The 26,112-nt window shown below is 39.3% G+C and overlaps 1 protein-coding gene across 1 annotated transcript in view; it reads left to right on the forward strand.

Annotated features, from left to right (window-relative positions):
• Positions 1-26,112, forward strand: part of LOC116336536 (protein kinase C-binding protein NELL1) — a 285,884-nt gene that overhangs the window by 80,310 nt on the left and 179,462 nt on the right. The window contains exons 6-8 of the mRNA XM_039603744.1: positions 11,343-11,439; positions 21,479-21,551; positions 22,138-22,220. Of these exons, the coding sequence (XP_039459678.1) occupies positions 11,343-11,439; positions 21,479-21,551; positions 22,138-22,220 (253 nt within the window). The remainder of the gene's footprint in view (positions 1-11,342; positions 11,440-21,478; positions 21,552-22,137; positions 22,221-26,112) is intronic.

The following is a 26,112-nucleotide window of genomic DNA, read 5'->3' on the forward strand; positions in this document are numbered from 1 at the left end:
GGGTTTAAGAAAATCGCCATGCAAGTTCACTGCAGTTAGCTAAAGCAGTAGAAAGCCAAACTGGAGTGACCATTTCCCGTGACACCATGCAGCGCACACTGCAGAGGAATGGCATGCATGGGTATTGTCCACGAAGGAAGCCTCTCCTAAAGCCCATGCACAAAAAAGCATGCCTAGAATTTCCTAGGGCCCATGCTGAAAAAGATGAAGACTACTGGGACTATGGAGTGATGAGACAAAGATCAGTGTTTTGGAACTAATGGTTCCAAAATTGTATGGCGTCGTAAAGGTGAGGATTTCAAAGAGAAATGCATGGTGCCTACAGTAAAACATGATGGTGGCAGTGTTGGGCTGCATGAGTGCTGCTGGTGTTGGGGAGCTGCATTTCATTCATGGTATCATGAGCTCAATAATGTACTGCTCTATACTGAAGGAGAAGATTCTGCCATCACTCTGTGCACTTAGTCATTGTGCACTTTTCCAAAAAAAGGCAATGATCCAAAACACACACTACTGTTGCATTTCTGAAGAAGAACAGGGTGAAGGTGATTGAATGGCCAAGTATGTCTCCTGATCTGAACCCAATCGAACACCTGTGGGGAATTCTGAAGCGACAAGTTGAGCATCACTCTCCATCTAGCATCCGGGCACTAAAAGAGGTTATTCTTGAAGAATGGAAAAAGATAGACGTTGCAATATGTCGCCAACTTGTTCATTCCATGCCTAGAAGACTTGGTGCGTGTCTTGAAAATTATAGTGGTCATACAAAATACTAGATACAGTAGTTTTTGTTGCGGGGTGTATTCATTTTTGTTTCAACCAATTTGAGTAAAACTGAAGATTTTGTGATCTAAGATATATAATTAACCTTAATTTCATGTTATGGAGTTAAACAAGTGTTCAATAAAACTCAGCCTTGTGAAAATCTTGGAAATTGTTCTTTTGTTCATTGAGCTGCTGATTAAATTTGTACTTTTTAAAGGGGGTGTACTCATGTATGCTGAGCACTGTATACCCTGTAAAATTAAAAACAGCTAATGCCTGCAGTAAAGCAATGCTGCTTTGTATCTTCATCAGGCTCCTGGTATGACCCACTCTTCACTAATGTGTTGCGAGTTTACATGTTGACCCTCATATTAATCATTTGTTTTTGCCTAGAACAAGATAGCATGCCACTTTAATCCTCTGAACATCATTATCTCCTTCCAGCCATCCATTTTCTTAACTGCTTTTCCAATTCAGGGTCGCGGACGGGCCGGAGCCTATCCTTGCTGACATAGGGTGAGAGTACAATCTGGACAGATCCCTAGTTTATCACAGGGCTGACACAGCTCACAGGGCTACTACAGATCATTAACTCCTTTTCTTTTTGTAAAGTGTGAGCCAATGTAAACTATGCTAAAAGGAAATCATCACGACACTGGAAGTTTTCTCCTTGTTTCGTTATTTCTTTGTACTCCTGCTTAATATTCGAAGCTGCTGATGTCATATTTTTGTCTGCTTTTATATGATGGATATATCTACATGCAGCCGTCATGGCCTGTGCAATGAAAAGTGTTGTCACTCAAATATTTGGCTTTGTTTTCAGGAACAGATATGAGGCTGTTAGTTCTCCCAGTAGTTTTCTTGTTTGAGGTTCACCGTTGTTTTGTGTCCAGTGTGATGGAGTGTGTCATTACCGCAGCCTTCCTCTGTTGAGCTCAGCAGGGTCCAACACACCTCCTTCAGGCAGGTGGTCAGGCTCAGGCCCCTGGTGGTGAGGAAGAGAAGAGGAGCTTTGTACTCCAATGAGACCCAGGGGACATGCACACAGCCATACATCCACATCTTACCGTCCTCTTAGTTTCTTTTTTTTTTAAGTATATCTTCAGATACAGTACAGTAGTAGTGCCTTATCGGAAAAGGACACGAGGTTCTATCACCAGATAAGGTCATTGTTGAGGTGAAGTAATTATAGATATCTGACAGCATGGTAGCAGGCATGCGTTTCCTCTGGGAACTGGGTGACAATGGTAGATTAGACTCTATCTTCATATACATACTTGTAGGTAAAACCAGTCGTATCTCCCCACACCAACAGGGAGGTAAAAGAATTTGGGTCATTTTATCCATTAAACATGATACATCTGCCATCTTGTGAGGATATGTTCTAGTTTCGTGGTAGCAGTTTCCTTTTTCAGGGAAGATGCTCCAGTCTTTTTCATTAAGTTTTACCTTCTCCACTTCTCCTTTTTTTCTCTTTTTTTTTGTACACGTTAAAAAAAACAAAAATCAAAAACACTGTTAAAAGAATCCTCTTTCTTCCCTTAAGGTTTTCTGACTCTTTCGTTCCTGCGGGAAGATTACTTGGCCTGGATTTAAAAGCGAATGGGAATATCGATTCAAATCACACGTCTGCCATCACAGAGCATAATGGCAGCATCTTTCAACCACTGTGGGTGGCAGAGCTCAGGTCTGAGCTGGTAAAGTTCAGTTCATTTTCAGCACTTAAGAGGCATGAGAGAAACTTACAGATGCCCTTTTAGAAGTAGAGGCTACAATGACAGCTGCCCAAATTTGCTGCAGTACTTTCACTGAAGTAAAAAAAAACTGGTAAACAAGAAAGAAAACCACCACGTTATTTCACAGCCCAATTCACCATCCTCACACCACTGCGGACCAGTGATGCAGAGGATATGATATATTGGGTGTATCAAAAAGTATTTCAAAATGCTGTAATTCCACAGCTGCCCACTGGTAATAATTAAAACAGTCTATTAGAAAGAGCGGATGTGTGACTTTCACATGGGTGCTGGTAGGTAGCATAACAACAGCAATGGCTGCAGTGACTTCAGACGTGTTTGCAAGAGTATGAGATGACTTTCACTTTCATATGGACATGTCACATGTGAACATTGGACATTTTGTGTGTAAAAAAACAATTTTCAGCCATGTATTTTAAAATTTACTGTAAGTTTCTATGTCCAATGTTTTTTTTAAATAGCCTTTTTGAAGTCAGATGATTGTTTTTGATAGAGCCTGTATTTATATTTTCTTATTGTAGCACTTGAATTTCATATTGATGACATTTAAAAAAAAATGTTTTTGCATCCTGAGCACTCTGTATTACATGTAGTCACTGTATTGGTCAGTTCGGTTCTCAAAGTCTATTAAATACATGAAAAAACAGCACCATACAAAAATTACAAATTAAAGGAAAATATTTCCTGAATATTTTTGGGTTATTTAGTTGATCATTCACCTTAACTTAGACTCCTGATGTGGTTAAAATATTAATAAAAAATGCAGAATAATGTTTGCCTGTGTGTAGATGCCAATTCAATGAAATTTCCCCCAAAAATTGCACATGTCAAACTAAGCCAGACACTTAGCCTGTAGTCCACAAACATAAAAAACAAATATATGTCGATATATTTTTAAATATTAAAAAAAAAAGAGGTAGGATGTATTTTGGACATAAAAGTTTGAGAAACTGAAAAAAGATGGACAGGTACTGGTGTAGCATTTAAAAAAATATTTGCACTTTTAAAAAAAAGTACACAGAATTAAAAATAAAATGCCAGAAATATCAGCGTAATTCCTCAGCATGACCAGAATTTGTCTTTGTGTGGAAGGCATATTGACAATATAGGTGTGTATGTTTTTGGTGTGTGTGCGTTTGTGTGTGTGTGTGTGTGTGTGTGTGTGTGTGTGTGTGTGTGTGTGTGTGTGTGTGTGTGTGTGCGTGCGTGCGCATGCTTTTTTAATGCTTCCTATGTTGGTTGACAGCAGTTCTGCTACAACAAAAAAGGATGAGATTCAAGCATCTGTTTTCACAGACATAACCTCTAGAAGAGGAGAAGTGGGTGAGTGTGACAGTGGGCAGTTGAGTTGCAGGTGACTTCAAATTACAGGAAAATCATTTACAAGTATATGTGTATGTATTGTTTCCCAAATTGGAAAATTTTGAAATTTTGAAAAGAAATGCCTCCAAAGGGACAGACATGCAAATTTTGTCACTTTCTCACTTTATGTGTATGTATAGTAGAGACAATGATATGCTGTGTGAGACAGTCAATACAGCTTAGCACCTAGAATCACTGCTGTCACAGAGGTGTTACTGAGAGATAAAGTCACATAATCATTCCCTTGTGATGCCAGGCTCTCTGTTCTGAAACATCCTAAGAACTATATGTAAACGAGGAAGACAACAGTTTTTTCTGCCTGTAGCTAAAGGAAATGTTTTATGTGAACTGTAATGCAAATTTTTTTTGGGGGGGGGTCAGATACTGTAATTTTACACATAGCTACAAGCATATCTATGGAACATACAGTACAGTAGCATGAAGAAAAGTGCTGATCCCAGAGCTCTTCTTGCACAGCACAGTAGAAATCCACATGTAAATGAGATGGAATTCATATCCAATCAGAGTAAATGGACTGTAACTGAGAATCATCCCAATTATTATGAGCACATTACAGTTAGTAGGGCATAATTTGTATTCACAAAGGAAGGGTTGTCTCGTGGTAATTCTTGTACATTTTGCTCACAATATATCCCTTTTTTCCTGTCCACGTAGACTGTGATGTGGATTGTGTAATACACCTGTAGTCTAACATGATAGCAGGATGAATGTGTAGGCTTGGCTCACACAAAACATTGCACATTATAGACAATTCGTTCTGAGTAGCAACATACAGATTGTCTCAAGGACTTCTTAGATTGGGCGTAGACTGTATTGTTGGTCATCATTTGTGTGAGACCCTCTAAAATTGTATACACTGAATGTAGTTGGTTGTGATCCCAAAACAGTTGTTCATTGGAATGTGAAAGAGTGTCACAGCTTGCCCACTGAAATGGTTTTATGAACAAAGACTCAACAAAGTCTAACAGTGCCTAAATTTAGAAAGATTCTCCTGGTGTGACTGGTGCTACAAACACCATCTTCTACAACCATCAGCAATGCAGCTTGATCAAAAGATTCTGGCTGATCAATGGACTCTGGCTCTATTCTTTGAAAAAAATAAAAATGAAAATGGGGTAAAAAGTACAACATGAAATGGTTGAGATTCCAACAAAAGTGAAAATCTATTCGCGGCAGCAAAAGACTCATTTATAGGTACAATTGGAAGTACAAAACAAACATGTAGATATATGATCACCTAGAATACACATTTTCAGTCTGAACACGTTTGTTATGAAAGCTGTTTTCTCTTGTTTGTTTTTTAAAAAGTCAGGTTTCATAAGGTTTCATGAGCTCACTGGACTTATATACTGGACTATAATATGATAAGCACCCTGAAACCCAATCTAGGTTACGCATACACACTAGGAACTTTTTGCAGGTTTTTTTTTTCTTTTTTCTTTTTTAGTTGCCTGCAACAGTCACCAGTAATCTGCCACCCGCCTTCAGTGACTTGGCATTTCCCAGCTTGTGCTTTTGGCAGGGATAAACTGAGAGCTTTGAGAATTATGTCCCATGGTGAGTCAAGTGATTCAAAAGGGACATTAACTCCCAATTTCGGACTTCATTTCTCTGCCAGAAGAAAGACACAAACATGACAGAAAATGTCTCAGGCTCAACTAGTGGAAAATTGAAAGTGGTCTGGAGTTTAGTGTGGTCGGCAGATATTGGCAGAGCAAAAGTGATGGCTGTGATTGAGACTGTTCTTTTGAAGTAAAGCCATGAAGGCTGTCAGACCTAAAAAGATTGTCTAAATTTTGAAGAAAGAAACTATCTGTTTTAGATTTTTTTTTTTTTTTTGCTTTACTGAGATTGTTAAGGCAGACAGACATGGCTTTTTCTTAGAATAGAATAGAATAGCTTTTTATTGTCACTGTTACAAGAACAGTGAAAGGCAGTTTGGCATCTCTCTGTGTGTGGAGTACACAATAGCGTAAGTATTTACACAATAACAGACAAATTTACATTTACACAAGAAAGATATGTACAAGTTATACATACACCTGCAAACATACACGCACATACATACATATATGTATATATACATATTTGCATCCATACATGCATACACATACATATTTCCACATACACGCTTACATCTATATACATACACATACATGCCATCTAACTAGCAGGTGCATTGAGAGGTGCAGTGTGATAGCCTTTGTGGCTTAATATTTCTTTATATTTACTTTTATCAGTATTGAATACAAACTTGGGATGCAGTAACCCAGTATTGTTGAAATCCTGACTGCCCAAGATTACATGTACTTTATTCAGTTCAGTCAGTAAATCGTTGAAAATGAAGCAGTCTAGCAGCTTATTGAAATTGACTGTCAACAAAATATGTGCTTTGCGCTATGACATAGATATATACAGCCTGCCATACGGTGCTTCCACACTTCCAGCAGGCCGTAAGGTGGTACTTTCCACATTTGAGAATTTTCTCTTCACCTCAGCCTCTCCATTACCATGAATGATAGCGAGTGACTCCACAGCTCCACTCTTTCTTCTATGTCTATATGTGACTCTTTCTTATTTTAACTCTTGGTGATGTATAGACAGGCAATGATAAAGGTTAACTGGAGCTATGTTACATTTTTACTGGTTATGGATTAAGTGGTGAGCTAGCTCCAATGGAGACCTGTTACGACTCATAGCAGCAACTACAATTAGTAGGGGGTCCTGTTATGGCTGTGGCTCAGGAGGTATAGCAGCTCATCTGCTAATCAGAAGGTAGGTAGTTTGATTACTGACTGCTCCAGTGTGCATGCCAAAGTATCCTTGGGCAAGATATTGAACCCCAAATTGCTTTCTGATGCATCCAGTGGAGTGTGAATGCTAGATAGAAAGGACTTAGGTGTAGAAAAAAGGTAAATGGGGAAATGAGGCATTTTGTATAAACTGTATAAAGTGCTCAAGTAAAGTAGAAAAGCACTATGTAAGACCTTTTCCATTTATTGCTAAACTTTGTCTGATTTTCTGGGGGCGGGGGGGGGTTCTCTTCACACTTGGCTGTGAATAATGCCACTGAGAGTGGATATTATTCACATGGTCATGTCAGGGAAACAGCTCTGACTTTGAGTGCAGAAGCCTCACCCACCTTCTGCTCAAATGTTTTATTTGCAGGAGGGAAGGCACTCTGAGGAAAGTTGATGAGAAGGGTAGGGAGCTAAAATGGTTCAGCCAAAGGATGAGAGACTGCATAAAGTCACACAGTTCATGAAAATGACTAAGGATCGCTTTGGATCGAATCATGCAAAGCTACACTACTAGAGTTTAGTAGCGGTGTTAAGTTCAACTACTTTGTCAGAATACATCTGTGTAGAGAATGGATGATTGGTGTTGTGCAAATGAAGGCCTCGGGTTATAATTAACCTGTTTTCATCATGCCATATACAACTAAAACTACATTACATGTAGCATACATAGCAAGTAGTTTTGTACATGACAGAATGGCCTGAAGTTGGCTACAGTGCTGAAGATGAGTTGCCTGCAGCTCTTCATATCCTTCCCCTTCCCCTTTTGTGTTCACATATTTCCTGTAATACTTCTAGCTAATCGTTAAAAAAACATGTCCTAGTGACTGTTTAAGGATTTTTAAAAAAATTTTCCTATACATTTTTGCCAGTCTCAGTGGTAATCTCATGTGACTTCACAGTAAAAGCGTTCTGAATGTAACCCACTGAAAACTTCTACTGTAAAATAGAAGCTGCAGGAATTTTTTCAGTATGCACTTGCAGCATGTAGTTCTGATAATGCTACCGATGCCGAGTTTTTTTAGAGTATTTTTTAGCCTTAGTTGCAAATGGCTCAGGGCAGATTCAGACCCAGGCCATTGCAATAGCTTTAAAGCATCTGAGTTGTCTGCTGAATCTGACGATCTAAACTGGTGCCCAAAGGGATAGAGTTATCAAAGACGGAAGAAACAACATACTAAAAGATTCACAGTTATGGATACTAAATTCCTTTCTTCCTCCATTTACCTTTCTTTTTATGATCAAGATTTCTAGATCAAATTAAACCACAGTCATCTGCATGGCTGGGTACCACCATGGTAAATATATATAAATATATAGAAACACAGTCACTGCAATTATTTATTCATACAGTGTTTTGCGTGCTTAACTACAAAACTTTACCCGTTTTCATGAAATCCTGGTGAGACACGTGCACCGTTAATCACACTTTACCCTATGCTAACTAGTGTATGTCCTGTGACAATCAGCAGCCAGACTGCAAATACACCCGGGAGCACATCACTGTTCTAATTGGCATTGCTGTTCTCCAGTGTTCCTTGTGTGAAACTCCCAGTGTTGATCGCTGCTGAGCTGTTGATAGGAAAAGGTGAGGGAAGCCAAAAACAGAAAGGTTGGAGGTTGGGAAAAAGCTGGGTTGAGGGGAAAAAAAAGGTATGATCACATAACCATTCTGTATTGCGGCAACATCTTGCCCTGCAGGTGGGAAATCAAACACCTATGGTATAAATAGCCTTGAGATACTGTACTACTTTTACCCCAGCATGGAAAAAACAAAATATATGCTCATGTAACAACATACATTTAACAAAATCAATGAATGCTAATCTACCCACTATGTTAGGGTTTTATTTTATTTTATGTTTTATTTTATTTTTTTCACAAGAAGCTGTCGTAGCCACGATTTGCTAGCTTTGTGCTAAATATCTCACCTTCCTTTTGTCCAGGGAATGTAGATGAGCTGACACTGGCTTATTATAAGGAGCTAACACTACAAAGCTGCATGAATTAAGAGTAGTAATGATCTTTTGACACAAACGGGCAGTCATTTCACAAAAATACTGCTGTAGTATGGTATAGTAGTATAAATCAAAGGACTAAAAAATGACTGTGACTTGATAGAAGTGTGATGGGTACTGTCATATATATATATATATATATATATATATATATATATATATATATATATATATATATATATAGATACGGTGGCTTGCAAAAGTATTCGCCCCTTGAACTTTCCCACATTTTGTCACATTACAGCCACAAACATGAATCAATTTTATTGGAATTCCACGTGAAAGACCAATACAAAGTGGTGTACACGTGAGAAGTGGAACGAAAATCATACATGATTTCAAACATTTTTTACAAATAAATAACTGCAAAGTGGGGTGTGCGTAATTATTCAGCCCCCTGAGTCAATACTTTGTAGAACCATCTTTTGCTGCAATTACAGCTGCCAGTCTTTAGGGTATGTCTCTACCAGCTTTGCACATCTAGAGACTGAAATCCTTGCCCATTCTTCTTTGCAAAACAGCTCCAGCTCAGTCAGATTAGATGGACAGCGTTTGTGAACAGCAGTTTTCAGATCTTGCCACAGATTCTCGATTGGATTTAGATCTGGACTTTGACTGGGCCATTCTAACACATGGATATGTTTTGTTTTAAACCATTCCATTGTTGCCCTGGCTTTATGTTTAGGGTCGCTGTCCTGCTGGAAGGTGAACCTCCGCCCCAGTCTCAAGTCTTTTGCAGACTCCAAGAGGTTTCCTTCCAAGATTGCCCTGTATTTGGCTCCATCCATCTTCCCATCAACTCTGACCAGCTTCCCTGTCCCTGCTGAAGAGAAGCACCCCCAGAGTATGATGCTGCCACCACCATATTTGACAGTGGGGATGGTGTGTTCAGAGTGATGTTCAGTGTTAGTTTTCCGCCACACATAGCGTTTTGCATTTTGGCCAAAAAGTTCCATTTTGGTCTCATCTGACCAGAGCACCTTCTTCCACATGTTTGCTGTGTCCCTCACATGGCTTGTGGCAAACTGCAAACGGAACTTCTTATGGTTTGCTGTTAACAATGGCTTTCTTCTTGCCACTCTTCCATAAAGGCCAACTTTGTGCAGTGCATGACTAATAGTTGTCCTATGGACAGATTCCCCCACCTGAGCTGTAGATCTCTGCAGCTCATCCAGAGTCACCATGGGCCTCTTGGCTGCATTTCTGATCAGCGCTCTCCTTGTTCGGCCTGTGAGTTTAGGTGGACGGCCTTGTCTTGGTAGGTTTACAGTTGTGCCATACTCCTTCCATTTCTGAATGATCGCTTGAACAGTGCTCCGTGGGATGTTCAAGGCTTGGGAAATCTTTTTGTAGCCTAAGCCTGTTTTAAATTTCTCAATAACTTTATCCCTGACCTGTCTGGTGTGTTCTTTGGACTTCATGGTGTTGTTGCTCCCAATATTCTCTGAGACAACCTCTGAGGCCGTCACAGGGCAGCTGTGGAGCTGTTTTGCAAAGAAGAATGGGCAAAAATTTCAGTCTCTAGATGTGCAAAGCTGGTAGAGACATACCCTAAAAGACTGGCAGCTGTAATTGCAGCAAAAGGTGGTTCTACAAAGTATTGACTCAGGGGGCTGAATAATTACGCACACCCCACTTTGCAGTTATTTATTTGTAAAAAATGTTTGGAATCATGTATGATTTTCGTTCCACTTCTCACGTGCACACCACTTTGTATTGGTCTTTCATGTGGAATTCCAATAACATTGATTCATGTTTGTGGCTGTAATGTGACAAAATGTGGAAAAGTTCAAGGGGGCCAAATACTTTTGCAAGCCACTGTATGTGAACATTTATAAGTAGGCAGGCTTTTGTCCACATCTAATTTTAAAGTCCTAGTTTTTCCTGTCAGCATTAGCATCACCATCAATGCTGATGACTTGTTTGTTGTTTTAAAATTTAGCTGACACTCCATTGCCCGCTAAATAACCAGGGAGGCTAAAAAAATTAACTGGAAGCATTTGCTACATGTAGCCACCCACACTTGTCTATGTGAACTGAAGTATGAAGTCATAACTGCAAGTCTAAGTATGGAAGTATGAGATTTGAGACAGAACACAATAAAGAAATCAGCTTTCTACTCATATCGGTTCCTGTTGTAAGAAAGAGGAAGGAAAAGGTGTCAAATTATTCTCTGACATCCTCAAAGAGGCCCATTGCAGCTCACTGGCATCTGTAAGCCCACCTTACTGGAAGGAATAAATGGTGCTGAATGACACTGAGGATGTTTGCTTTGATAATGCCAAAGCCTGTTTGTGTCTGTGTCAGGAGTCGGGCGGTTAATCCAGCCTACATTCCAGGTCCTGATATCAATGCTGTGTTTGAGAACCGTTGGGCGAGACTGGCTGTCATGCTTGAGGAGAGCAGCCGTTGCTTTACACTGTCTGCTTTCTATGAAAGGAAGGGGGTGTATGGGAAGGAGCAGGGACATATATTCTGTCGGATTTACTTTTCTATTCAGTTGCGTTGAATCAGTGCTCATGCCAGGCCAGGACAAAAAGAGAAACCTTTCTGTATCTGTGTTGTTATCAAACTATAAATGTTTTTTTCTTGTTTTTTTTTTTTTCTTGTTTTTTTTGCAGAATTTATGAGCGGGTGATAGACCCTCCCCAGATGGAGCTCACCCCAGGCAGTGGAGTGTGGCTTGGCCAGCATAGCCACAGACATGGTCTGTTTAAGGTAAGACTCCACGGATAATACGCACACTTTATGCACCTTAGCATGTTTCACATTCAACATTGCCGGGTGTAATTGGGCAGATTTACAGTAAGTTGTGTGGGGGAAGAGCGTCAGCTGTAAGATGCAAGAGTAAAGTATGGAGGGCTTACAGAGGAGCTGCAAAAAGCTCAGCTTGAGCTTTTCCTCCCTTGTTTCAAAGCCCATCACAATGATGTCGATTTTTAATCTGTGCTCGTTTTCTCCAGCTTCTGCATGCATTCGCAGCAGGGAGCAGACATGGCAGGGAATCACGAGGACATGCACATTCCCTTGATATTCCTACCTCTACTGCCCACCCGTCATGCAATCAATGGGCCTTTTTTTTCTTTGTAACACTGATTAGCCAATAGGCCCTTTTGTGGTGTGATTTATGTCTCCTCTTCATGCTTTGACACTATCGCTGCTGCACATGAGCACCATTCCTTCTCCATCTACCTCTTCCTTCATGCCTTCTTGCATCGATACTTCAAGGAACTCCTTCTTTTAGTCAAAGACTCTGGTCTTGAAAGACAGAGCCCCATCAGGCAGTTCCCTACCTGCAGTCAGCTCGGTGCCTTCCATGTGCAGGGAGCACTCAAAAGTGTCAGCAGCCGAGACAGACAGTGTGGAAGAGCGAAAGCTTGTGTGAAGGGACTGAGGGAATGAGGAAGTTCTCCCTTCAGATTGACGCAAAGTTAAGATGAGAGATCGTGTCTGACAAGTGCAGTTGTAGCTCATTGTATCAGTGACCTGCTGCTTTGTGCATGATAAAGGTTATTTAGAGCTGCGCGTTTCCCCTCCTGTTCACATCGTTAGTTGTTACAGGAAAAGTGACGTCCAGATGTCTGAGACCTCCAGATGCTATTACATTTTCTTTAAAATGTAGTGCTGTTATTTTTTACATTGCAATTGATAATATTAGATGAACAATTCAAAACTCTGTTTTCACACAAACTCATACTGGTACAACTTTTTTTTTTTTGTTCATGTTGTTCCAAAGAGCTTCTTATGAAGTCAAGAATCCTTAGCTTCCTGTGCTCTCTTTGAACACTTTCACGCTTAGAAAACCCCTCTCGACTGATGACACTTACCCTCCATTCTTTTGCTATCTTTCCCACTATCACAGTGCTACTTAGTATGCAGCGTTTTAGCTGGAAACTTGAGGTGCAGCCATATTTTTAGCAGATGAACAATAGCTACAAGTTTACCCATATGGAAAAGAAATAGAAAAAACTTATAAAAGACTTGCACCAGATGTCGCCTGCTTCATATAGTGAATCATAAAAGGTTTATATGATTTACTCATGAAAGTGGCCACTTTAATATATTGCTTTATAGATAGGGGCGATTGTTGGCAGTTCGTCTTGTAATCGGAAGGTTGCCGGCTCGGACAGTCTCGGCCGTTGTGTCCTTGGGCAAGACACTTCACCCGTTGCCTACTGGTGGTGGTCAGAGGGCCCGGTGGCGCCAGTGTCCGGCAACCTTGCCTCTGTCAGTGTGCCCCAGAGCAGCTGTGGCTACAATGTAGCTTGCCATCACCTGTGTGTGAATGGGTGAATGACTGAATGTAGTGTGAAGCACTTTGGGATCCTTAAGGACTAAGTAAAGCGCTATACAAATACAGGCCATTTAGTAAGTATCCAAAACATACAAGTTTCATTTATATAATTTTTCTAGGGATCTTATATCTGTTTTCACTCTTGTATGCTTTTCATACAAGTTTCACACAAGACAGATACAAACTTTATAAGATTTATATATATCTTTTCCATATGGGTATGTAGTTTTGTACAAGCCGGGTAGGTCAAATCCATGTCAACGGAAGGCAATTCCTGTGAGGGATGCAGCTCACTCAGACTAAAGTGTCCTTTAGTCTGAGAGAATTAACACGGTCATTGCCGCAAAAGCGGTTTTGAAATAATGCAGAAATGCGTTCTTTATTTTACTGTTATTACTTATACTATACTACTATACACTATACTACTATACTTATTACTTTCTGTGTAAATAATCATTCTGTACATACAATAAGTTTTAATCCTACAACTGTTTATAACTTGCATAGTTCACATTTCTGTATAGCTCTATATCTCATATTTCTGTATAGTTTTTTTTATTTCATATTTATATCCTGTTCATAGCCTGTACATAGCTTGTACTCACTACAGCCTGTACATACTTATAGTTATAGAATATTCATAACATACTTCATACCGTGTACATTATAACATACCATAATAGACCCATTTCTGTAATATACTTACATATCTATATTATTGCTAATATATATTGTAATATATCTATATCACGGCTAAAGCACTTCTGGATGGATGCAAACTGCATTTCGTTGCCCTGTACCTGTGCATGTGCAATGACAATAAAGTTGAATTCTATTCTATTCTATTCTATTCTATTCTATTCTATTCTATTCTATTCTATATGTCCAGCTGTATGATTACTTCCAGGCTTACATAGAAATGTAGGAGAATTTGGATGCGGTCTGTTAGACGCCCTTGTATATTTCCCTGCCTGCATGCATACAGGTCACATGTTGCTCATAAAGCAACCTCTGAAATCATAACAATCGTTTGTGTTCCAATTAGCGTCCAAGGTCCTGCTAAAGGAGGCGAGTTACCTACTTACATTTAAACCCACATTGTCTAATCTCCTTTTCTTTTTAATTATTGTTCCTTGGATTGTGTTGCTGGAAAAGAAAATGTGGTTAAATATACCAGTTGTAAGCTGTTGTTTTTTTTATTCCCCAGTCTTTAATATTTATATATCTGTATTTAAAGCACAGGGACACAGCATGCCTCCAACAATACACCATTACAGTAGTACCTCTAAGTCATTAGTTTAATCTGTGCACAAACAGAATGTAGAAAGTTTGAAAATGTGGCATTGTCCAACTTCTTTGCTATTCTCCTCACACTTTCCCTATTGCTCCTTCCTTTAACCTGCTAAAGACGAGGGGATAAACTTAGGTCTCCTCATGTCTAAAGCTGAGAAGGGCTTGTTGGGAAACAGGAGAGGAAAAAAAATAAAATAAAGAGGCAAGAGGTGAAGGGAAGAGAAAAATAGCCAAGAGCTATAGAAGTAACACTGCAGATAGAGATAGGAGGTGAAATAAAGCAGCAGCTGTAATCTATCGCATTCAGTGTGCGGGAATGGGATAATGATAAGACGGGCTAACTAGGCCTTTAAATAAAGCATATTGAGCCCTTGCAGTAGCTTGGGATGCTCTTCATCCTCTCAACACTCCTCCTCCAGGGAACCTCTCCATCTGAGGGAGCAACTGTAATAAATTATCTTTATCTAGAATCCATTGTGCCAAGGATGCTGACTCCTCAGGGACGCTGCAAGCTCGTTTGGAACTGCTGCTTTTGTGAAACGCTCTGTGTTTCATGCACTACAGGACAATAATGAATCTAGCATGGACAATGATGGAAAGCCTGAATGCATTACATAAGGCAGTGTGAAGTTTCAGGAGTCAATGTCTCCTTTACCTTACCTGCGTCTCCCTTTGTCCTCTCTTACCCGGTTGTTTAAATTACTTTCTTTATCTTTTCTTTACGCACCTCATCTTTTTCAGTGCATCACTCAAACCATTTTATCCTTTGATATGTTCACTCTCTTCAACCCAGTATCAGTGGTAATACAGTAATAATACAATACAGGCTGGGGTTAATTCAGCCTACTTTATAAAGTAGAATGGAAAAGAAACTCTTGGTATGAACTGAAAATTTGCATATTTTGGAATAAATTTGAATTTTATGAAGAGCTGAACTTTAAAAAATCCTGTATGTTTTCCTTGTAGTTGCTCTGCATTGCCTTGTTCATAGTTTAAGAGTAGGGTTTAGCGCTTACATATTTTTATATCAGTGTATGAATCATTTGTATTTTTTCGAAAGTACTAGTTGCTGGACAGATAAATAAGACTCTGCCATTATTCATTTCCAAAGTTTCCTTACCATAAGCACATAAGATAAATTCTCAACTCTTAAAACACAATTCTGCCCCTTTAAATTTAGGTTAACGTCCTTGTTATGTCACAGAGTGTGTATATTAGGAGGGCTCCCATTAGGTTCTAGTGCAAAATAATTTTCCATGCAATTGATCGACTTTTACGGCTAAGTAAACTTTTCAAACATCATTGTTTGAAATTGAAGCTGAAGAAATTCTGTGTGCTCACAGCATAAGAGGTTCATGTGTTTGTATGTGAGTTTTTTTGGGGGGAGGGTTTTTTTTGCTCGAAAACAGAACAATCCCCTGTTTACTTACCTATGTGTGGCATTATAGCAGGGTGTAATGAGCTGTCTCTCAAGTCTGCATATGGGGGTCAAAGTTTTTACTGTTCCTTTATGCCCTTTTGATAGGTCAATACAAACACAGTTAATAACATTTGATGACCTTCAGACCCCACTAGAACACGGAAATGTCATGTTGTGCATGATCAAATGGAGGAAAAAGTACTGCTGAATAAAGTCTCTTCCAGGATAATAAACGTCTGTCAGTGCTGCCTGAAGGCAAAGCTTTGGCCAACCTGGCCTTTAGGGCGTCACTGAGTGAAATAAGTATTTGATACTCTACAACCCAGCTAGAATTTTGGCTCCCACAGAATGATTGACTGACTGATTGTAATCTCAATCAATTACAATGAATTGCAGATACTCTGGATCTCAACTCCTATATAAAGCACACGTCTACAGGATCAATTTCTTCCATCGCCACATCTTCACTACCATAGGCAAGACCAAAGAGCTATGAAAGGACGCCAGGGACAAGATTGTAGAGCTACACCAGGCTGGAATGGCTACAAGACCATCAGCAAGAAGCTTGGTGAGAAAGTGTCAGCTGTCAGAGGGATTATCCAGGGATAGAAGAAATGGCCACTGATTGCCCTCAGTCTGCAGCTCCATAAAATATTTTGCATTACAATACGGGACAAAACTATACAGGAGGAGCTTGTTAATGATCTGAAGGCAGTTCGGACCACAGTCCCCAAGAACGCCGTGTTTGGAGGAAGAGAAATGCTGAGTATTACCCAAAGAACACAAACCACACAGTCAAGCATGGAGGTGGAAATATTGTGCTTTGGGGCTGTTTTTCTGCTACAGAATGACTTCTAATTGAGGAGCAAGTGGACAGCGGCCATGTACTGTAAAATCTTTGAAGACAACCTCCTTCCCTCAGCCAGAACACTGACGATGGGTCATGAATGACTCTTTAAGTGCAACAATGACCCAAAACATACCACCAAGCCACCCAGTCTTCAGACCGCAAACCTATAGAAAATCTGCTAAAGGAGCTGAAATTTCAAGTTGCCAACCAGCAGCCAGTAAACCTAAAGGATTTAGAGAGTTTCTGTAAAAAGGAGTGGGCCAAAAGTCCCTCATAAGATGTGTGCAAACCTCATGACCAACTACAAAAACCATCTTACCGCTGTGCTTGCCAAGAACGAAGTCATATTTTGCTTGCATAGGAAATAGTTACTTCACTCAATGACATGCAAATCAGTTCATCACTTTTAAGTAATGTGTTTTTTCTGGACACTTTGGTAGATATACTGGCTCTCTCTATTAAAATAAAACTACTATAAAAATTAGAGACTGTTCATTTCTTCGGAATTGAACAAACATACAAATTGAGCAGGGGATCAAATAATTATTTTCTCCACTGTAATTTCATAGCAGTAATTGTTGAACGGACACATAGACACAAATACTTCCATACCTGGATGAGCATTATAACCACTTTCATCAGCCATATTAATTCCTTTCCCCCATCCTTAGTCAGAACCAAACTTTAAATCAATCCTTCCCTTGAATCCAAACCCCAAAGGCCAACCAAAGCTTAAAGGTGCCCAGAAAGCCAAGGTTGCATCACTTTGAGGAAAGCCACTGGTTTCTCAGGAATGCAGAAAACTCACATACACACAATCTGTGTGTGCCATCTTTAATTATTTGGGCATGTTGATTGAGCCATATATTTCTAGAAACTGGCCTTTTTTGTTTGTGCATGTTTTTAGTACATTTGCACATTTTTACATTTGAAATTATTTGCAAAAGTATTTAAGTTACAGGTACAGAACGAGTATGAGCTTGACATGGGGACTCCCTGCCTTGGTTTAACAGTATTTTAGAGGACAGTTTTATACCCAAATTGAGGAAGGCTTCAGGATTACCCCTTTTTTTAATTCAAGGGACCAAATATAATCGAACAGGTGATACTTTAGAAAAATTATCAAACTTAACTGTATTTTTTTAATTGCTTTCTCTCTATAGTGAAGCACACTGACTTCAATGCGGCTGAACTGACAATTTTCAGCTTTATTCGAAAGATGTTAACATTCACATCAGATGAACAGCATAGGAACTCTAGTCTGCACTCAGGGCCAGGCTGAAATACTAATTAAGTCCTACAATCTGGAGTCAGCTCAGGCCAGTCTTCACACATTTAAAGCAGGTCACAGGCTGAAAAATGTTTCGAAAGAGTATTTTCTTTTCTGTTTTCTGTTTATTGAAGTCTATTATTCTTTATATTACATTGCATCAAAGAAAACCCCACTGCAAATATATATATCTCAGTGGTATTGTTTTGTTCATTAACATTGTTTATGTGATGTTGACAATGTTTTCAAGCTGAAAGCACAGTCTGATGTGCACTCGTCTTTACCTCAGTTTTGAATCGAAATATTAATAGTGTTTGTCTGTCCTGATAAATCATGAAGGTAATCTAGTCCTAACAAACTGTTAACTTAGCCATTTAGTGAAGTGGAAAAAATTACCATCAGTGTTTAATTACTGTAGCTCTTTTCAGTATATCTGCATTTGTAATCAGTGACCAGCAGGCCATTCAGAAGCCTAGGGCATCCCAGCTGACACTGGGTGAAAGTCCATCAAGGGCTGAGACACAAACACTCATGCGTCCACTTGCGTGAGTCAGTTTGCAGTCATTAGTTATTGCTAGCACGCCTGCAAACACGGGGAATTATGCCCGGACAAGAGGTCAACCGCTGCACCGCTAAGTTGCCCCTCTTATTCATTTCAAATCCAATGTGCATAGATAAAAACAGAGAAAGGTGTCACTGTCCTATACTGTATGCAGCTTAAAATACAGCTGTGTGATGCTCTCATACCGCAAAACTGAGCGTGTGGACATGATTTGTTAATGCTAACATATTCACAGAGACAAAGTTTGACAGTGCAACATATGTACTGTATACGTGTATGTTTTATGTCTGCATGTGAGAGAGAGGGGAGTTTTTATGACCTCTGTTCAAATTGCTCACTGATCAGTGACAGTGATGTGCGGTCAGAGCTGCTGTATTACACCACTGGGACAGCCATCTGTGATCTACACCTTCATTTCCATTCGATGTGACACTGACAATCTTTTCTTCACCATCCACTGCCCACACCGCCCGTATGTGTGAGAGAAAGTGTGTGTGTGTGCGTGTGTGTGTGTCCTCAGTCTGTGCTGCAATCCTGTTTGCCTACAGGCTCCCTCTCTCTTTCTCTCTGTGAAATAAAGGCAGGTGTTGCTTGCATCACCAGGCCAGACCAAATGCACTGTAAATAGATTTGACACACACAAATAGCAGAGAGGACGATGCAGATTGTGCTTGCGGTATAGAATTCTAATGTCCTTCCAGCATGTGTTATCAGGCACTGCTTCGAAGGAATGGAGAGAGTATATTACCCCCTGTGGTGCGTGTGTGTGTGGGCAAACCTGCGTGTCACTAGTTCGGTTTTCCATTAGAGAGGGTGCCTTTTTTCCAAGATTGTTCCTTGTGGTCATCATGAAGCCTCTATTTACCAGTCGTCCACCTCTAGAGATAGCCTGTCATTCAGAGTGATTGACAGCCAGTCTTTTAAAAGAGAGAACTCTCAGTTATAAGCCATATACTACTGCCTGTGTGTGGCTTTTACTCTAGTTCAGTTAAAAATGATGCTGTAAATGATGCTTTAAAGTACAAGAGTTAGTTTTTAGACAGCTGCGCTTGTGGATTCTGACCATTTCTGAAATAGTAGACACTGTTCTTCAGCAGTCAGTTCCAAACTTGTTTTTAAATTGCTGTCTGTAGTTGAATTCTGATTCTACATAGTGATTAGGCATTTCTAACGTTGTGCTTTCAAACAAGGAAGCTCTCTGTCCTCTTTGGTTCAGGTGTGGAATGAAAACACTCCACTTGGAAACAATAGAATGAGAATACAGACCCTTTAGTTATTAGTAAGCAGATATTTTTCCTTTCCTATAAAGTAGAAATTCTTCCTTGGTATTCTAAAAAGCTTGGAAAGAAAAGCATCTGGACTTCTTTAGGTTTCTTGAAGATGTTTCACCTCTCATCTGAGAAGCTTCTTCAGTTCTAAGAGCAATTGGTGGAGAGTCCCAGATTTTAAGCCCTATTGGAGTGTCCCCAAGAGGGTCATGGAACCCCAATTGATCCTCTGCCTAATCACATGAGCCAAGGTGTGAAAATGGGTGTAGGTCACAATCAGCCAAAGTTTCAGGTGAACCCATTGTGAAACCTAGTCTCACCCCATACAGACTCTCCACCAATTGCTCTTAGAACTGAAGAAACTTCTTGGATCAGAGGTGAAACGTCCTAACTACAACTATTTTATAGTTAGTCATAAATTGAGTAGAAATATTACTCCTCCTATATTCTTATAGACTGAGTAATAATTATTTTGGCGATGACCAAACAGCAGCAAATTAAATTTATTAGACTCTGAGTCGCAATGTTGGTGAATCTGTAAAGAGTATTCGTGAGTTTGCAGCAGATCATCTCTCATTTCTCAGGCATAGTCTCACTTTTCAAAATTATATAAAACAATCTTGTCAAAAAGTCCATCACCCTCTTTCCTAGACATCTTCATCCTGATCATAGCCCTCATGTCCTGATTACTGATCCTTCATCAGGTCCTCAAAGTAGTCCTTCCATCTTCTCAGCACACTTTCTTCACTTATTAACACATCATCTCTTCATCTCTGTCCTTAATCACCTTAATCTGCTGCACATCCTTTCCAGCTCAATTTCTCTGCCTGGCCAACTGATCTTCATGAGCCGCATGTGTGAGCTTTGAGTGAAAAGTCTAAATAACTGACAGTTTTAAATGGATTTATTTTATTTATTGACCAAATTCACTTTTTTTCTTTTTGTTTGTTTTTAGTGGTAATTGACGATAGTGAATATCAAACATGTACCTGCTAAACAGAAGTACTTTTTTTCTTTGTGAGCACATTAATTTGCTCAAATGGGATCCATTATTGTCTTCCTCATTTTCTATTGCACGTGTCAACATAATGGTGAATGATGTTTGAAATGATGAAGTCAGTGTATGAGCAAGCTATCTAGGAGTCAGAAGCTGAAGCGTTTTACTGCTCTAGGTGCTCTGTTTCAGACCATTTTTTCAACTCTTGGGTTTGTATGGTGTCAGTAGTGTCCTTATATGGTCATCTCAGGCACGCCGCTCTAGCCATCAGCAAAGAAGCCACACCCACCTGCTGTTTAAATCTCCTGTCCCGATATTTGCCAAAAAACAATAGCCTGTGTTTAAACTGTTGTAAACGACTTGTTGGCCTGTCATCTGTGAAACATATGTCAAACCCATCTGCCTTGAATGATGGAAAGTCATTCTGAGCCACAATCAACATTCCTGTCACAAGGGTAGAATCACTCTGTTTATCAATATGAAAACATTTCACATAAAAAAAAAAACACATAGAAGCATGAATTTTGGCACAACACTGGCAGCTAACCAGAAGATAGCTGGCTTAAAGGGAGGGGAAGAGGGCTAAAAGGGCATGTTTCATACAGTGGATGGAGTCACACGGTTTGCATTAAGGCCCAGTGTAAGATAACTAGAGGTTATTTCCAAGTCTAAATCATGAAAGCTACTAGCTAAGCTATTAGTCAAGCCCAAGAGTGTGATTGTGGAGATGGAAATGAATATAATGTCTTTATTTATATTGTCTCCTTTTCTCTTTTCATTTCACCTTCCCTCTCTGTTGCCAGGGCATTATTCAGGATGTGAAGCTGATTTTTGCTCCCAACGGCTACATCACACAGTGTCCAAACCTTAACCGTAGTAAGTACCGTGATTAAATTCATGCATAGTATTGAGTATTAACAACATGATAGAAAAAAAAACTTTTTCCCATTAGTGTGTGCTATTAAAAAAACAAACTATAATGGGCTGTGTGTCAGCTGGTGGTCACCTCTACGAAAAGCTTTGAAAGGCTCCGTCTCCTCGGATAAAACCTCTCTCCATTTTTGTCTCCTTCCTCTGCTCTGGCAACGTGGCTTTATTGTGCTGTATTTTAGATTCAGTGCAGCCTCCTCTCTCTTTGGCTCCTCCATCTGTTTACTGTCAAAAAACAGATTAAGATACAGGGCCACCACTGCACTACTGTCTCTGTCACTTGATCAATAAGGCAATCACACCTGGGTGCTTTATTGCTGATACTAACAACAGGCTCAAGCCTAAGACAAAGAGTCTACAGCTATGTAAAGCTTCCCTTTTGTTTACTGTTGGGTGAGCTGTGGCCAAATAAATGTAGTCATTCTAATGATTTCTGTCTTCTCCTCTGTTGATCTCCTATCTAAATGCTTTCCTGTTGCTTTGCTTTTCTTTGTCTCTTCTTTGTTTTGGTGCTTGCTGTTCATCCCTTGAGCCTGTCCCACCTGCAGTGATTTCCTGAGTCTGGTGCAAGGCATCATGGACCTTCAGGAACTACTGGCTAAGATGACCTTGAAGGTACGAGCAAAGAGCAACCTCCCACACAGAAAACTGCTATAACTGAGTCACAAGAGAATTAGAACCCTAGGAGAATGTACAGTATGCTGTACCACCTGTAAAGAGAGGTTTTTCAGATGAAAGAAACAGCCAATTTGCAAAATGCTGGCAACCATGTCTTAAAGACTTAAATAAAGGTACCAACTAATACCTTTTTCAAGTTGCAATCTGACATGTAAATAAAAAAATAAATGAAAATGAATAAATAACTTCCTTCTTCAGTGCAGCTGGAGAAATCCAGCCCCTTTGATTTTGTTGCTGCTTTCACTGAAGCACATTGTTCTGTCTCTTCTGAAGTCAGCGTCTCATTTTTGTTTAATTTCAACAACACGGTGCCCAGTAAAGACACAAGTTATTGTTAGGGAAACAAAAAAGAAGCCATAATCTGTCTTTAGAAAATATGATTATTCCGTCTGTTATTATTGCGAGCATGAATCAAAGCAGTTTTTAAAAAGAAAAATACAAAAGATAATAACGTGCACGGGAAAGGAAACAGAAAACAGACAGTTACTTTGTCCCAAATGGTCGTTCTGTTTTTACAGTTTTCACTTTGAATACAATTACTCCACAACAATAGAAATAAATGTGAATGCACACACTTTGTTGAAGCTCCTTGGTCATGCAGATTACCTGTTTATAGAGTAAAAGCGTTGATGGTAAACCTCATAGGGACAAACTTAATCCCACTTAGCAAATGTTCAGCATCTAAACAAAATGTAAATTTGGTCAAAAAATGAAAGTGAGCTGTCTATAAAATGTGCACCTTTAACAGAGAAACCAGCAAAGTCATCAAATACCTAACCCAGATCTTTCTTGTTATACGACATTGCTTAGCACCACATCACCATGCCACCAAGTTTATGAATACAATATCTTGGGAACAAGGTGCTGTAGGATTTTCAAATTGATGCAATTAGTGCATCTCCTAAAATCTCTGACAAGTTCAAATGTTGGTCACGTTTTTTGAAAATCTTATGAACACGATAAATCGAGAAAGATGTCACCTAGGATTTTCAAATTCATACCATACGAGTTTCAGTCTCAAAATCGTCAGAGGTCAACTTTTCTGAAAATCACCTAGTATTATCAAATACTACCACAGGTGAATCTGCCTGGAGGCTAAGGGCAGCAGCATTGGCAGTGTTTTTTGACCAGTAGCAGTCATTGGAAGCTATGAGATTATGATTTTGATAATGATCTTTATTTATTGCTTTCCAATGTACTGTTCTTTTTCTTGGTGTTTTACACCCTGGACAAGGGCCTCAGACTATGCCACACCTTTACTGTTTTCAGTAGTAGCTAACTGTTTAAGCAGTATAAAGGCTTTCTACATCATGATACCATGTTTGATATTAGGTTTTTTACACACATAACGGACATGCGAACCAAGGTTCATAAAGGTGACATGAAATGATGACTGCATTGGTACAATCAGAGGTTACCAGGCAGCATGCATTCAACCTTAGAGCCAATGCATGACCCATTTCTAAGACTGAACATCTGCATAAACGAATGCATATGAATGTGTGCTTGTGTGTGCGTGCGCACTGCATGAGTGAGTGATATAAGGTGAGAGTGGATGAAACAAAGACATCTCGGTGGGTGGTTGAGCTGTAGAGTCATTTTCGGCATAAATAAGGATGAGATGAAGAACATTACCCCACTGCTGCGTCGGTACCTCCTACTTCACATGAGCGCAGCCTAACCTATTGCCACATGACCTCACTGCACGTACAAGTCGCAGCAGGGAGAATGCAGTCATCTCCACTGCTAAATGGGTGTCTGCCTCTGTGATGTAGAAAATAGAGGAATTCAGCATGAGGTGAATAATTGCTTGGTCCTGAGCATGTGATGTGGAGTGTCAAGGTGGGGTGAGATGACAACGAGGCCCCCCCCAGTTGTGCGGATTAGCATGGACGCATTTGCATGCATTACAGCTGAGATGGAGCCCGAGGATGTCTTTGTGCCAAAAAGTATCCTAGACAAAGCTCAGGACCTCTGTTTTGTGATATCACAGCATACAGTATCAGTAATGATCCAGTTTTGTTTCCCGATATTTAAAATGTTGATTCACTCCAGTTACTTAAAAAGAAGAAAAAAAAAAACATGATGTTTTCTCGGATACGTCAGAACTACCGTTTGGTATTCCCCCATGTATGTCATTTCAGTTCTTGAAGCCGGCAGATATTAGACGTCTCTGAATTTTGGGTTGAGTTTTCAAACAGATTCCTTATTTTGTGAAGCTGCATATATACGTTCTTTATTTTATTTATCATAAAGCATCGTGAATGAACCATTCAAGCTAAGATAAATATTCCCTTTAAAACATTTGCTCACATAGACTTAGTGAAAAGTTGACTGCTTGAGGTTGCTTGGGCATTACCACAGGGCCAGCTTCAAAGCTTCACAGAGGCAACTAAAAAAAACAAATGATGATAATAATATTAATAGGTAACATTTTATAATATGGGCCATGACTAAGGGAGCAATTGCCCTGTAATTAAAATAAATTTCAGTATTTTTTTTACTGAAATTACAATGTAGTTATACTTTCATAATACAAATCTATTTGAATATGTTTATTTATATATCTACAAATACTTAAAGGTAAACATACTAGAATAAGGGGTAATGAGTCAGGGTTTTACTGGGAATAGAAATAATTATACTGTAAGTAAACTGAAGTATATGTAAGTGATTTTACATAGTGCATGACTAAATTTAAGTATTGCATAACATCAGGTATTTTAAAGAAAAGGAGACAAAAATTATTCTGTAAGTAGGTACTTTGTAGTAAGTACTATCTAAGTAACTTTAAGTTATGCGTAACTTCATTTATTTTACAGGAAAGAAGAAATAATTACATTGTAAGTTAATTTAATTAGTGTATAAGTACCATTAAATAATAACTATTGCTATAAATATCACTACTAATATTGTTATTAGTAAGCGTAACCCAGTGGTCTGATCCTGCAGTTTTAGAAGGTTAAATCCAAAGCATCAGTATTTTTTAATATTAATTTCTATAATTTATACATGTTCTCTCAGTGTTCTCTCTGTTTACTCCGGCTTCCTCCCACAGTCCAAAGACATCCATGGGGTTAGGTTAACTGGCAGAATAAAATGGCTTTACTATTAATATGAATAATGATCTAAGGAAACCCAAAAAACAATTTATTAATTTCTCCTTATTCACTAAAATGTACAGATGAGCCCTTTTGCAAATTAAATACCAGCTTGATGTGGAGAAAATCCTCTATATTAACCTCTGCAAAGGATTTTTTTTCCTGTCATTACTGTAATCCCAAGTACTAAAGCATTACCATCACTTGAATTACAGATGCACTGATGCATTGAGTTTCAAACCAAATCCAAATGTGTGTTTGTTTCATTGTTCCAAATAAAATATGATAAGCGCTTAACGACAGACAATTCAGATCTTGATTACAAACAAAATTTAATTAAATGCTCATTGGTCCAAGACTCACTGGTCCCTAGAATATGATAAGATTGAACTTTTACGTGCTTGACATATCGTTCGGACAAGCAGGAACGCCAACAAGTGATGAATGAGGTAAATATCATAATGCGAGGCTTCCTGTGTTTCGACTTTGTGTTTAGCTGGGACTTTTCCTCATTTCACACCTCTCAGGCTGTTGTATCCACCATAGGAGATCTATGCCCGTTAACCTCTGACTTCTTTATGCAGCGTCACGGCACCATTTGATGCTCACACTGTACAGGAAAGGTATTCCTCTGTGGTGCCTCAAGGCAGCCTCCGAGCCTTTGAAATTGCTTTTCAAACATTTTGTTTTTGGGCTTTGACAGGACACATCTCTACTATTCATAACTC

This window comes from Oreochromis aureus, linkage group 1, assembly GCF_013358895.1.
Source record: "Oreochromis aureus strain Israel breed Guangdong linkage group 1, ZZ_aureus, whole genome shotgun sequence".
Taxonomy (NCBI): domain Eukaryota; kingdom Metazoa; phylum Chordata; class Actinopteri; order Cichliformes; family Cichlidae; genus Oreochromis; species Oreochromis aureus.